This window comes from Sphaerodactylus townsendi, linkage group LG16, assembly GCF_021028975.2.
Source record: "Sphaerodactylus townsendi isolate TG3544 linkage group LG16, MPM_Stown_v2.3, whole genome shotgun sequence".
NCBI classification, from domain to species: Eukaryota; Metazoa; Chordata; class Lepidosauria; order Squamata; family Sphaerodactylidae; genus Sphaerodactylus; species Sphaerodactylus townsendi.
In genome coordinates this window covers 6,567,744-6,582,817 of record NC_059440.1, presented here as the reverse complement: position 1 = coordinate 6,582,817, position 15,074 = coordinate 6,567,744, and the positions used below count along the sequence as shown (strand labels likewise).

General features: G+C 46.1%; 1 protein-coding gene across 1 annotated transcript in view; it reads left to right on the top strand.

Moving 5' to 3' along the window:
* GDPD1 (glycerophosphodiester phosphodiesterase domain containing 1) overlaps positions 1-8,378 on the top strand; it is a 43,591-nt gene extending 35,213 nt beyond the window's left edge. The window contains exons 7-10 of the mRNA XM_048519448.1: positions 1,508-1,641; positions 2,994-3,053; positions 5,605-5,656; positions 6,768-8,378. Of these exons, the coding sequence (XP_048375405.1) occupies positions 1,508-1,641; positions 2,994-3,053; positions 5,605-5,656; positions 6,768-6,890 (369 nt within the window). The 3' untranslated portion in view covers positions 6,891-8,378. The remainder of the gene's footprint in view (positions 1-1,507; positions 1,642-2,993; positions 3,054-5,604; positions 5,657-6,767) is intronic.
* Positions 8,379-15,074: the final 6,696 nt, after the last annotated feature.

Sequence of the window (15,074 nt, the reverse complement as noted above, 5' to 3'; positions counted from 1 at the left end):
CAGGCAGTCAGTTAGAGGAGAAGTAGTTGTTTCTGTTGGCAGACAATAGGACTTGCTATAATGAGTTTAAATTATGGACAGAAAGATACCAGCTGGAAATTGGGAACTTTTTTTTACAGTAAGAGTTTTTTACAGTCACTAGAAAAGATGCCTTAAGGAATGCCCCGCCTCCGGAATACGCCCACTGATCATGTTCTTCACCCAGCCCCCCGTTAATGCTATACCAACTGTTTGAATCCCACCCCACCATGGGGAACCTGTTACTAAAAATTTCTTTGGATCCCACCACTGAGCGTAAATGGCACACCATAAAAGAAAGGAATGCATGACCCCCGTGCAAACCCCCCCTTTACCTATATCCCGCTTTTGCCCTCCCACCCGGGAGAGGCCAAACGGCTCCCACTCTCCTCTACAAACTACAAAGCACTCACTACAAAGCATTGGGAGCCTGGGAACAGTTCACACCTTCCTTTGACAACAACTGTGTCCAGGATACCCTGGGGCGCTGAGCGGAAGACCATTTGGCACCGACAGGCTCAGTTCTGACAGGCTGCCCCTAAAAGAAAAAACTGTGGAGCCCCAAAACATATTTTAGCTTTGCAGTGAAGGTAACACTGCCTATTAAGTCTAAGCCTATCAACATTATTAATAATTCTAATTGAGCATTGGTTGATATGTTTTCCACATGTGGTTATAATCTGCAGTGGAGAGTTTATAATTATTTGGTGCTTTAACATCACGCTTCTATTACAATAATACCGTGCATTTGCATTTATGAATGGCCTGTGGGCCACAATGATATCAAACTGACTGGCCACTAACACAGTCAAGATAGTATTCAGGGGTGGCCAACCTATGGCGTTCTGGAACAATTGGCCATGCTGGCAGGGGCTGATGGGAATTGTAGTCCATGAACATCTGGAACACCATATGCTGGCCACCCCTGCCATAGAGCAACTTCGTATATTCTCCTCTTATGGTAGAACATGGAAGAGAATTTGGGTACTGTGTGGTTTCCGGGCTGTATAGCCATGTTCTAGCAGCATTCTCTCCTGACGTTTTGCCTGCATCTGTGGCTGGCATCTTCAGAGGATCTGATGTTGGGAAAGCAAGTGGAGTATATATACCTGTTGGAGTGTCCAGGGTGGGTGAAGAAACATTGTTTGTGAGTAACAAAGAAGACAACCAGGTCAATAGGTGAGGGTATCTGAATAGAAGTATGAGTAACAATGAAGTCTATAGCATGGGAGTAACAATGGAGATGGCAAAGTCACTGGTGGGAGCATCTGAATAGAAGTATCCTGGCCTTTGTTTCTTTTGTCTATAGTCATCCTATGTTTGTGTGGAGCTGGTTAGACACTGTCTTGACTTTAGTATTTTTCAACACTGGCAGCCAAGTTCTGTTCATTTTTCTGTTCATTCATAGAAGAAACTATGAAACTATGATCTTAGCCATGAATGAGTTCTCCTGTGTTTCGTAGCTTGATTTGTCTCCCTCTCTCATCAGAATGCCCACATTCCCATCCTTTTCTGTCTGCGTCGCGTCCTGCTGCTCCTGGGCCTGTTCTATACGGGGCTCCTGCCTTTCTTTCCCATCCCAGAGGACTTCTTAGAGATCCCGATGCCTTCAATCATCCTCAAGTAAGTAGCTTGTTTTGCACCTCTGCTAACAGCAATTATTTTGGGCATTGAAGTCTTGAAACAAGGATTTCCCAGAGCTCTCTAGAATCTATGGCTGCTGCCCTGTTGATGTCTTGCTCTGCTTCTAGTACCAAACGGCAGTGCATTTTTAGCACTCGCATGACATAGTGCAGTGGTGGCGAACCTATGGCACGGGTGCCAGAGGTGGCACTCAGGAGCTCCCTCTCTGTAGACGCAAGCACTTTAGAGCCCCCCCCCGCCAGCCCACTACATCCAGGCTAATGGCTTTGGAACTGCTGGGCTCAATTAATGTAGCGCTTAAGAAGCTAAGACCTTCTAGTTTTGGGGAAGCAGTATAGGTAACCCTGTTAAGCGCTGTTAAACCCCACTGATTTTCATGCAAAGAACTAAAGTGTGATCCTTTACCTGGGAGTCAGCTCAGTTGCTGGCAATGGGGCTTGCTTCTGAGTAAACCCTCCTAGGGTCGTGATTCACCCGTTGGAAGAGTTGCACGACTGCTTCAAAGCAAAGCCACCGACTACCACCAAGCTTGCTCCCGAGTAACGCACGCCTCGGAGCCAACTGCTTTTTCTAAACTTAAACCTCAGTATTCAGGTTAAATTGCCGGCACTTTGCAATAAATAAATGGGTTTTTTGTTGCAATTTGGGCACTCGGTCTCGAAAAGGTTCGCCATCACTGACCTAGTGGTTTAACTGTGTTCTAATAGTCCTTTATCTGTCTTCAGCCTGCTCTTTCCCAAAACTGCTTTCCCCCCATCTTATAACACCAGTACAGTCCGAATGTATTCCAAGTGATCTGGATGAGAACGTGCCCATTATCCAAGGACCTGCCTGGGTCACCATTTTCCTTTGCTTCTTGCAGTCACCCAGACGTGTAGCTGCCAGTGGGCGGGGTGGGTCATCTTGCCCCTGGTGTGTGCTAGTGCATGACTGTTCCGGGGTGTGGCAGGGGCGCAGGGCACACACATGTGCCGCGGGCACAGTTCCCCCTCGCTACGCCCCTGCAGCCACCATCCCCTCTTCTGCTGATTTTTCATCATCCTGTCTCATGGGGTTTTTTTTAGAGACTGTTGTCATGGCGGCATCTTTTAGCTGGTCCAGGAAAAAATAATCTGGGGGTGGAAGAGAAGTGTAAGGGTGAAGGATAGGTAAATACAGAATGGAGGGAGAGGTCCCTAGTCAGGGAAGGCTGCCTTTGAATGCAAACTCTGAAATAGTGCAGCCAGGCATTTCAAACTAGTGCTTTACAAAAGTTGAGTTCTGTGATCTGTGTGAATGTTCTCTTCTCTTCTCTCCTCTCTTCCCCTCCCCCACCCCCCTCTAAATCTTAGGCTCAAAGAACCGGAGAAGGTCTCAAGAAGTCAACGGTTTACCATCTGGTTTACTGACATGTAAGGTTTTCTTGTTTCTTGACAAAACAGAAATCTAGTGGTACCTTAAAGAAAACAGAATGTATTCCTGTCTGGGCTTTTGTAATTGTTTCTTGAGCCCTTCTCCCATTGTCATACCCACCACTCCTTTTGGCTGTGCCTAAAGAGAACAAATTCGGACATTTTTATTTTATTTTATTTATTTCATTTATTATTTCATTTATATACCGCCCTGCCCCGGAGGGCTCAGGCGGTGTACAACACTAACAAACAAATAGAATCAAAATAAATACAAAGTTAAGAATTAAAATGCAGCATTCAATTATCAAACCCAATTAAGATAGATGGCATCCGACTATTAAAACTCCTCTTCAGAGGGGAACAGTGGGTCTTAGCTTGTTTCGGGCACCCACATCAGCAGCTGGTCTCCCCAAAGGCCCGGTGGAATAGCTCAGTCTTGCAGGCCCTGCGGAACTCATTAAGGTCCCGCAGGGCCCGGACAGCTGGAGGGAGAGCATTCCACCAGGCAAAGGCCAGGGCCGTAAAAGCCCTGGCCCTAGTGGAGGCCAGCCGCATCGTAGAGGGGACAAGGATCACCAGCAGATTGGCCTCTGCTGAACACAGGGACCAGCGTGGGACATATGGGGCCAGACGGTCTCGTAGGTACGAGGGTCCCAGGCCGCGTAAGGCCTTGAAGGTTAAGACCAATACCTTGAACATCTCTGAGTATTAGCATCCTGTCCCCCCACCTCGTGCGCTGCTTCTTATAAATTGACATCAATTATAAATGCCACATTTTCGTGCATTTGAAGTGGTTGCTGATCAGGAAGCTTCTGCTGTAATAAATTAGTCTTTAAGGTTACCCAAAACCTTGTTACATGCTTTTGTTTGAAGTTGAGAGACAAGACACTTTAACACAAGATCAGTTTTCCCGCGGGCAAAGGCTCCTGTGATTCCTGTAGCTCCTGCTGAAGGGGAGCCATGTGGCAGGAAAAATGGGAGGCCTGGTTCTCAACCTTCATCACAAGTTGTACACTGCCTTGGCATCTCTGTTGAAGGTTAAGTGGTGCCTCTTTGCCTGCCTCGTGCATCACTTGGTGTTTTTGTTGATTGTCAGCGCCTCTATTCCATATTTCTTGGCTGGAATGTGGGAGAGTCACGTGGAGAGCTAAGTGGACAACCGCAGTGGAAGGCATGCGAAGACACATGACTTGGTGGGCTGGTTGAGAGAAGTGACCCGAGAGCAGAGGTGGGATCCAACCAGTTCTCACCACTTCTCTAGAAGTGGTTACTAATTTTTTTTCTGAGTGCCGAGAAGGGGTTACTAAAGCAACCTCCCTGCCCAATAGGAACTGGAGGTGTGTGTGTGCGGCGCCGCCACCACTGTTTGAATCCCACCACCATCGGAACCTGTTATTAAAATTTTTGAATCCCACCACTGCCCGAGAGCAACTGTCCTCCCTATCCTGACAGAACATGGAGAATTCCTTGCAGTTGACGCACGGAACTGCCACAGATGTTTACTATATGGAGGCATTGTGTCTTTAGAAAAAAGTACTGGATGAATTCATGAAGTGTGCACCCATTGGTTGCTGTTAGCCCCAGTAGCTGAAGGGAGCCCCTTTGTTAGAACGAACTGTACCGCTGTATCCTGGGTACTGGGGATAAATGGGGAAGGGTGCTGACTTCCCGCTTGCTTACTATCTTTTCAAGAACCATCTGTTTGTCTGCTGTTGGAAATGCTGGAGTAGAGGACCCTTTCCTATGGTCCAGCAGACCTCTTATGGCCTTGAAGGGGAGCTGGGCTTGGCAGCAGACTGCCCTCCAAAGCTAACACCTGGACAGAGTTCACATGTTATCTGCCTGACTATCTGAGTATACTCCAAGAGCCCAAGCTTAGATGGATATACACAAGGGCTCGTTGTAATTCCTTCCCTTGTTCTGTACTCCAAGGGAGGTTTCTTAAAATTGACTTGCAAGAGAGGGAATGCCCCCACTGCACTATAGTGGTGCAATCCATGGAACCTATAATGCTTAACTGCCCCAAATACGAGGAAGCTAGGACCAGGCTTTTGACTCTTCTTCCTGCTAAGTTTAAGGAATACTCTGTTGCTGGGAAGGTTGCATTCCTACTCAACAACTCTTCTTCTGTGATTTTAAATTCTGTAGCTAGATTCCTTTTAGGAACTTTGGAATAATACCTGTGATGGTTTTATGTATGGAACATTTGTCTGGATGATGCTGGTCGTTATATTGGTATTATGCCTAATAAAGGTTTTATGTATGTATGTATGTATGTTATCTGCCAGCATACAGCAAGCCCACTGTGGTGGAATCAGGCTGCCCAAATAGCACCAATGTGATTGCCCCATGAAACTTCCATGTTCTTTGGAGCACCCCCTCTCCCAAATTCAAGGGACATGACCGATGTTGGCAATGCTCAGTTCAGCTTGTCTCTGGGAGGCAAAGCTCCTTTTGCTTCCTTCGCATCTTGCAGAGTGAGGCTGGTTTAAATGCTGCGCACTGAAGACCGCAAATCATGCAAGCGATCTGACTCTCCCCGTTTTTGTAGGTTGCTGATGAGGAAAGCATTATTTGACCACCTCAATGCTCGAGGCATTCAGGTACGGCATAACAAAGATTTCATAAAGTAATATAAGGTTCTTAAGTTTCTGCTGTCTTCTGTTCTCATCTCTGAGGGGGTTTTGTTTTGTAATGCTTGAAAAATGTTGCATACATTATTTTTATGGCTCTTTCCTTATCCTACCCTCACGGTATATGTCAGTGGTGGCGAACCTATGGCACGGGTGCCAGAGGTGGCACTCAGAGCCCGCTCTGTGGGCACGCATGCCCAGAGTTTGTCATGTGGGGGGAATTGGCCCCACACACACACATCTAGGCTGGCCTGGGCCGCTGGACTTGATGTGCGTGCACCTCAGCGAACAGGGAGGACTCAGCTGGCGGGCCTGGTGCCTGTGCTCCAGGTGGCTGCTGCCCGGGGGGGGGGGCGGGGGGGAGGGCAGAGATGCTAGAGAGGCACAGAGCGGCGCATGTGGAACTTGATGGAGGCTACAGCAGGCTGGCCCCTGCTCGAGGGGGTTATTCGGGTTAAATTGCCGCGTCGGCCCTTTGCGATAAATAAGTGGGTTTTGGGTTGCAATTTGGGCACTCGGTCTCGAAAAGGTTCGCCATCACTGGTACATGTCATCCAATCTTAGCATCTTGTTACAGAAGCACAATGAGCCACACACACTCAGAAGGGGGGAAAAACCCCAGCCCAAGGACTGATATTGCTTAAAGAGCCACAGAGAGTGGAAGGTGGTGATCATCCGGTAAAACAATGAATCAGAAGGAGAAGAAACACAAATTTGGAGGGAATTTTCTAACATCTTCTCCCATTCTTCATGTACTGTGTGTGTGTGTGTTTTTCGCTCTGTATATGGATATATTTGTGTATTTATCCATCTATTGGATATATATGTATATATAAAATATATATAACATGTATGATTTCTGTCCTATGTAGTCTACAGTTGAAATTTCACTGGGGAGGGGGATGGGACCGGGGGGGGGGGGGGGGCAAGGCCATTAAGAGATTAACATAAGGTGCTGTTATTTGTACTTTAGTCTGCCATCAGTTGGAGATCAGGTCTAAGCCAAAGGCTGTGAGGAAAAATACGGACGGCTGCATTGTGAAATGGAAATTTCTCTTTACCTCTCTGTCCTGCCCTTTAGGTGTACATCTGGGTACTAAACGAAGAGCATGAATACAAGCGAGCGTTTGACTTGGGGGCGACCGGGGTCATGACAGACTACCCAACAAAGCTGAAGAACTTTTTGCACAACTACCCTGCGTAACAGAATGGCGAGGATGGTTCCTCCAAAGGCAGGAAAACGGACAGGAACGAGGCGAGGGAGGCGGTCCTTCGATCCGAGCTTTCCAGCAGCGCATCCACCCCATAACGGCAGACCTAACTAGATGGGATTTTATTACCTCATTCTTAAGTCATTACGTGGTATAGAGATTGTATACAGCTATATTTATTTTAAAATTTTAATGGGATAGTTTACATTTATTTTCTTTTTGTAAATAGCTTGGTTGGCCTTCAGTCGCCGACCTAATAGATATGTCTAGAAAGAGACCTGCAGACAGGGTAACTTGTAGAAGTCGTAGGTATAACTTCCCATGTATGTCGCTTAGACCTCATTGCTTACATTTCACCAAGTTTGCCCACAGAAAACATTCCAGGAAGTCACTTTTTGGGGGGGATATTGCATTGTAAATGTCTCTAGTAAACTGGCTAAAGTGACTATATTATCTGGTCGCTCCAGAGTGTAGCGAGAATGTAGCAAGAAGAAACTAGAGCAGGAAACTAGAGCTGTATTGTCAAAAGCTTTCGCAGCCGGAATCACTGGGGTGTTGTGGGATTTCCGAGCTGTGTGGCATCTGCAGGCCAAACATCAGGAGAAAATGCTACTGGAACACGGCCATACAGCCCGGAAATCCCACAACACTCCACAGAAACATTGTTGGCGTGCTGTTCTCAGTGTGGGTAGCCCCCAGTCCACAGCTGCTTTTGTTGGGGGGGGGGCAAGTTGTGCCTCCATTGATATTTCCCTCCTCTATCCCCCATGGGATACTGTAAGTCCCATTTTTAACGCAGTCACTGCTGTCTTTCTTGTCTTTTGGGTAGCCGCTTGAGCCAGATGTGGCCCCGGCACCTGGTTGGTAGACTCCCAGTATAGCTCATGAGACTATCAACCTGTATGTTTGTCCAAAAGCAATTCCTGAAGCTAGCAATAGTGGCGCTGTCGTAGGGATATCCAGTCCAGTTTATTGTGCAAAGGCGCTAACGTGACGTGCCGACAGCGTGTTTAGTTGAAGCATTTTGGAGCTATTGGCTCTGAATATTTTTGCTGGTGTATCTAAAAATGCCTCCATTCTCATCTACTACTTTTAGAGCCCTCAGTAGAAAAGGAGAATTTCTGAACAGCCAGCTTAGAATCAAATGGAAAAGTCGTCTCCGGGAGGCTTTTTGAAGCTTGCTGTTTACTGGAGAAAACGATATCCAATTCTAAGTGTTGTGTTTTGTTTTGAAGAGGCAGATAATGTGTTCTAAATAGCTACTGGGCAGCCCGAAGGCAATATGATTTTAAAAATAATATGGTTCTTGGCACTCCCTGCTAGATTGGGTGAACGTAAGTGAACCTGTGCGCAAGAACACAGGAATATGCTGCCACAGGAGGTGGTGCTGGCCACTAACCTGAATAGCTTGAAAAGGGGCTTGGACAGATTGATGGAGGAGAAGTCGATCTATGGCTACCAATCTTGATCCTCCTTGATCTGAGGTTTCAAATGCCTTAGCAGACCAGGTGCTCGGGAGCAGCAGCAGCAGCAAAAGGCCATTGCTTTCACCTCCTGCATGTGAGCTCCCAAAGGCATCTGGTGGGCCACTGCAAGTAGCAGAGTGCTAGACTAGATGGACTCTGATCTGATCCAGCAGGCTCGTTCTTACGTTCTCTCCTTTCGCTGCATGAGCAGGCAGAGGTGCTGTCACTGGATTGTGCCCTGCTGGCTTGGTACTTTGCAGGGATGGGTTGAGGGCTGTTGTGCTGCTTCTCAATATTTTAAAATCTGTCCAGAAAGGGCACAGAGCTGTCTGCCAGACAGCCAATCAGTGCTCTTTGCCTTCTCGAGGAGGGTGGCAGTTATGTGACCGACACACAGGGTCAGCAAGAAGCCTTGTACAAGCGAAAACCAGGTTCTCCCCAGATCAGCTCAGTCGAGAGGACTGTCTGTCTAAATTGCAGGTCAGGGTCTTCTGCAGCAGGCTGTCCCCTGAAGCTGTGTATGTTTGCCTTTCTCCTTATGACATAGACTTCGAACGTTTAGGCCAGTCACACAGTTTCTCAGTATAATCTACCTCACAAGGTTGTTGTGACGATACCATGAAGGAATAAAACCTTGTATGAACCATGATGGTCTCCTTTTAGGAAGGGCAGCTTGCAAACTGGATTACTAAGACTGTTAAGAGTGTTCAAGTATCTACTTTGTGAAGTACGGGACGCACAGACTGAAGTGTGCTTCTGTACAGTCTCTCCCAGGTTTTTGTGAAAGGCCACTAGGCAAGATGCAGCTGTCTTCTGGTTAGAAGGCAAACAGGAACGGAAACCCCAGTTGCCCCTCTGGCCCCTTCCGCACATGCAGAATAATGCACTTTCAGTCCACTTTCACAATTGTTTGCAAGAGGATTTTGCTATTTTGCACAGCTGCAAAGTGGATTGAAAGTGCATTGAAAGTGCATTATTCTGCATGTGCGGAGTGGGCCTCTGCGGGGAATCCTGGTTGCCCTGATTGAAGGGACCTGTTTGGCAGAGAGTAAAATGACATAATAAACTCCTGTCTTGTCCTCTTTGCTCTTGCTGTAGACTGTAGAAGAGCCAGACTGTACTCCTCTGTGATCTGGGGACTGGACAGGATTTAACTCCAATTAAATAAATAAAATGATTTTGTTTCAAAGTAGTGCTCAAGGCTTGTCTTACCTGCTCTTCCTTAATTAAAACTTTGGTCCCCACCTGTGTAACTGCGCAGTGGGCCCAAGTGAGAAGTTTAGATTTCGTTTGATATCCGCATTCTTGATGGAAATCTCTTCAGACGCTGGCTTCTCCCTCCTACTTCCCCCCTCCCACACACACACTGTTTTAAAACTATTGTTAGTTCCTTGGGGCAGGGACGTCACGTTCGTGACTTCATAAAGTGACTTTTAGATTCTAAGACCAGTCTCTCGGCAAAGACTCAAGCCCCACATCCCGACAGAGTTAGTGGACGTTGTAAGCCTGCTAACCTCGTTGTAGCCAGGCTGTGTAAGTGAGTATGTAGAATGTTAAATAGCAACATGAATTTGAAATGAGACAAGTTCTCAAGAAGGTCGTGTGCCCGTAGGTTTTTAACAGCACAAAATGCAGCCGATCTCTAAGCAGGGTATCAGAAGGTTGACTCTTCTGCTGTCTATAGAGTCGGCCATATTAACAAGGTAGGTGTATATAAGATACTGTAACAGAAACTACACCTTCGTGTTCAAATACGCAATACATGACATGAGTCATACAAGAGTAAATTTCAAATCATATTCAAACAATGTCTCAATTTTTGTAATCAGGGATTATTTACATACAAATACAACAGGTGAAGCTAAATATAGAAGAAGAAGAAGAATTGGATTTATATTCCCCCTTTCTCTCCTACAGGAGACTCAAAGGGGCTTACAATCTCCTTGCCCTTCCCCCGTCACAACAAACACCCTGTGAGGTAGGTGGGGCTGAGAGAGCTCCGAAGTACTGTGACTAGCCCAAGGTCACTCAGCTGGCGGTTGTTGGAGTGTACAGGCCAATCTAAATTCCCCAGATAAGCCTCCACAGCTCAGGCGGCAGAGCAGGGAATCAAACCTGCTCCTCCAGATTAGAGTACACCTCTCAAAGCTGTCCTCCAGATTAGAATACACCTGCTCTTAACCCCTACGCCACTGCTGCTTGAAGCAATAAACCTCCTGATATGGTTTTATTTTGTTATCCTTTTTCAAGCCAGTATAGGTTATGATCATAACCTGGTAAAAAGTAATGTTTCAGAGGGAAGGCTTTTCTTAATCTCAGACCTACTGCTGTTCTCTATGCCAGCAGGTTCCATTTAGAGAGCTCTCATAACCTACACTGGCTTGAAAAAGGATAACAAAATAAAACCACATCCGGAGATTTGATTGCCTCAATATTTAGCTTCGCCTGTTGAATTTATGGAAATAATCCCTGATTATAAAAATTGAGACATCGTTTGAATATGATTTGAAATTTACTCTTGTATGACTCATGTATTGAGTATGGGTACGCGAAGGTGTAGTTTCTGTTACAGTGTCTATAGAGTCGAGGCAGATCTGGTTCAATAGAAATTCAGCTGTTGCATAGACTATGGTGGTAGGATATCACTGTATTTTGTTTTCAGCTCCAGCACAAGTTCAAATAATCAGCCCTGCTCCCCAGCCTGAACGAACTAAATCCATTGCCTTTGAGGAAGGAAAATAAGATTGCATCCTTTGTTCTCAATTAGTACCTCCCAACCATGAAACCCGCCCCCGCATTTCATCAACCATGTGCCGCATGCATTGATTTGGCAGTGGGATTATCAGATTATTTGTATCCTTGGCTCATGTAGCAACACAAAACTAAGAGCATCATGGATAGAACTCACTGGTATGGAGCACCCATTTCTGAGAGCAGGCCTGCTTGGGAAAGTTCTGGTTTTAATTCCGATTTCCTATCCCGAAGGCTAGGAGTAAAAGCTGGAAAATGAACCCATGGAGCTGCCTTACACTGAATCCATCCAGGGCGGCGTTGTCTATTCACGCTGGCAGGGGCTCTCGGTGGTCCCAGGCAGAGGCCTTTCACATCACCTGCTGCCTGGCCTTTTGTACCTGGGATTGTACCTGGGATCCTCCGCATGCCATACCGTTGCTCTGCCACTGAGCCACCCCCTTTCCCCAGTCGTTAAAAGACGGAGCAGTTCCTGGGTATCTCTAATCCCCAACTGATCAGGAAGTCGGGGACTGGGTGCTCTGCCTAGTTTTGTGTTTCCCTTTGCTTAGCAGGGGCAGGTTGGTATCACCTGTTTGAAACTGGATGTATCCAGCCCCAGTGGGCAGTACCTGTCTTTTTGCTGACGGAAGTCCACGCTAGCAAAAGGGGGCATCCTCAGACTGGAAGGCCCGAGGAAGCCGGCTAAAACTGGCTCCGACCTGGATCGTTCCCATTGGTTCTGGCAGGGCTTCTGCAAACGGGGAACACCACGCAACTGCTGCGATGGCACCCAGCAATGCGGAGCCACACGGCTCCCCGGCACTGGTGAAAGTGCCCCCACACCAGCGTATACACCGGCAGTAACACCGGCGTTGGAGTCACGCCCCCTGTGGATTGCTCTGTTAACTGTTGTCCTAACCCACGTGACATGAACAGCTGGTGACCTGTTCCAGAAAAGGACGGCACGGTCTGGATTTTCTTGTACCTGGCACTAATTGTTTAGAAGGATGAATCTCTTAGGAACGCTTAAATGTCCAGCGTCCTAGAGGTTTTTTATCCTTCTGTCCTATTCTGTCTTAATTGGTTTGTTTTTTGTATCAATCATGTAGCGGAGGATGCTGCAAAATACTCTGTGCACTTTCTCGTTAGCGGCAATTTTCCAGCACCAAGAGCTCTTGTTAAAAAGGTGAAAATGTGACACTTGACATTAAAAATGTTTTGCTCCAAAATGTAAAATTGTATATCTTTTTTTTTAAAAGGTTCTGTGCCTTGAATAAGGTCTCTTTGGAAAATCAAGTAGCTTTATTGTCAAGAGATACTTATTCTTTTCAGTTCTGTTTCTTTTCCTGAAAAGAACATTCACAGACATCTATAAGAATCTTTGGTGACTTCAGTACAAATGATCTCCCATGTCTAGAACGGGTTCGGGTTTGTTATATCCAGCAGAAGTGACATGTCTGTTGCTTAAATAGGTTGTCTGGCTAAGTTTGAATAATCCACAAAGTTCAAGATACAGGACTTTCTCCAGTGGTGGGATCCAAAAATTTTAGTAACAGGTTCCCATGGTGGTGGGATTCAAACAATGGCATAACGCCAATAGGGATGGGTGGGGCACGATGGGGGCGTGGCTGGGCATTCTGGGGGCAGGGCATTAATAATTTCTCTGTTACTGTAGAAAACTCTTACTGTAAAAAAAAAAGTTCCTAATTTCCCGCTGGTATCTTTCTGTCCATAATTTAAACTCATTATAGCAAGTCCTATCGTCTACTGCCAACAGAAACAACTACTTCTCCTCTAATTGACTGCCTGTCAAATACTTAATACTTTCAAATACTTAATTTTGTTTGTAGAAATCAAAAGAAAGAGACTTTCCTTAAACAAGGAACTTTACCATATTTCTAAAACATGTTTTTTTAAACAGCCCAACAGGGAGAATTATCCCGTTTTCTACCTTCGTTAACCACATAGGAAACAACAGGACTTTATGATTTTTGGACCTAATGGAATTTTTAACGGAAAAGCAGACCCAATTAGTAACCCCCTTTCGGCACACACAAATAATTAGTAACCCACTCTCGGGAACTGGTGAGAACCTGCTGGATCCCACCTCTGACTTTCTCCATTAATGGGTTGCTTGTAGATCCGGTTTCTTGGATGTCAAAAACTCTGCATCCCAAACTCACATGAGTTGAATAAAGAAGATCTGGGTTTCAAACTGCATCTGAAGAAATCCTGTTGTGTGGTCTTGGCAAACTGGTTACATTTAGCAATTTTCTGTAACGAATAATGATAACCTGGTGGTGTGTTTTTTTCCTGGCAGGAGTGCTCTTACCTACGAGGCAGCCTGAGAAATTGTCCAGGGCCCCAACAGCTCATGGGAGCGACAAGCTTTGTAACTTTCTGAGGAATCTAGCAATTACATCACCTAGTGTTTAGAATTGAAAAACCTGATAAGTGTCTTTATCTGTTTCAGATTTCTCTGATGGCAGATAATTCCAGCAGTTAGTCCCCGATGTCTACCTTCCCTTCACACATGAGCTATTTCACTTATTCTCGTAGGTTTTTAATGGCACCCACATATGATTGAACTGCTTAGCACTATTCATGGTTTGTTTAATCAAACATGGCACTATAATATTGTTCAGAGAGGGGCAGGTGAGAATAGATGTGGGTTTGGGGGCATACCTTTGGCCAGGGCCCTGGAATCACTAAAACTGAGACTGTCCCCGTTCCCTGGAAATGCAAGGTTGGATTCAGCATCCTGGAACTCAGTCAGTTAACATTCAAATGTTTCTAGCCTTTATGTTTGCAGAAGGAGGCTTAGAGGGCCCATCCAAAAGTGTGTGTGTGTGATTCTGCTTGTAGGAGCAGTGGGGTGGCCACGCCAGTGGATTTGCTCTCAGGAGCAGCAGTGGCGTAGGAGGTTAAGAGCTCGTGTATCTAATCTGGAGGAACCGGGTTTGATTCCCAGCTCTGCCGCCTGAGCTGTGGAGGCTTATCTGGGGAATTCAGGTTAGCCTGAGCACTCCCACACACGCCAGCTGGGTGACCTTGGGCTAGTCACAGCTTCTCGGAGCTCTCTCACCCCCACCTACCTTTGTAAGTGGGTGATAGGAGATAGAAAAAGTGCAGAGAAGGGCAACAAGGATGATTGAGGGACTGGAGCACCTTCCCTATGAGGAGAGGCTGCAGCATTTGGGACTCTTTAGTTTGGAGAGGAGACATCTGAGGGGGATATTGATATGATTGAAGTCTACAAAATTATGCATGGGGTAGAAAATGTTGACAGAGAGAAATTTTTCTCTCTTTCTCACAATACTAGAACCAGGGGGCATTCATTGAAAATGCTGGGGGGAAGAATTAGGACTAATAAAAGGAAACACTTCTTCACGCAACGTGTGATTGGTGTTTGGAATATGCTGCCACAGGAGGTGGTGATGGCCACTAACCTGGATAGCTTTCAAAGGGGCTTGGACAGATTTATGGAGGAGAAGTCGATTTATGGCTACCAATCTTGATCCTCCTTGATCTGAGATTGCAAATGCCTTAGCAGACCAGGTGATCGAGAGCAACAGCCGCAGAAGGCCATTGCGTTCACATCCTACATGTGAGCTCCCAAAGGCACCTGGTGGGTCACTGCGAATAGCAGAGAGCTGGACTAGATGGACTTTGGTCTGATCCAGCTGGCTTGTTCTTATGTTCTTATGTTCTTAAGCTTCTTTAAGTCTCCTACTACGTTATCTTTTTAAATGACTCAATTGCTTTCATTCAGTCCCTCGTAGAACATGTTCAGTCTTTACCAGGCTTGTGGGGGTGGGCTTTTCTATTAATCTATATTTTTCTGCATACCTGAGGACCCCTCAGCCAGTAGGTTTACATTCCTACCCCACTTGCGGGTTGCCTGTTTTCCTAATTGACAAGCTCCACCCAGTTTACTACTAGATCCAATGATACTACTAGATCCAATGATACGTATTT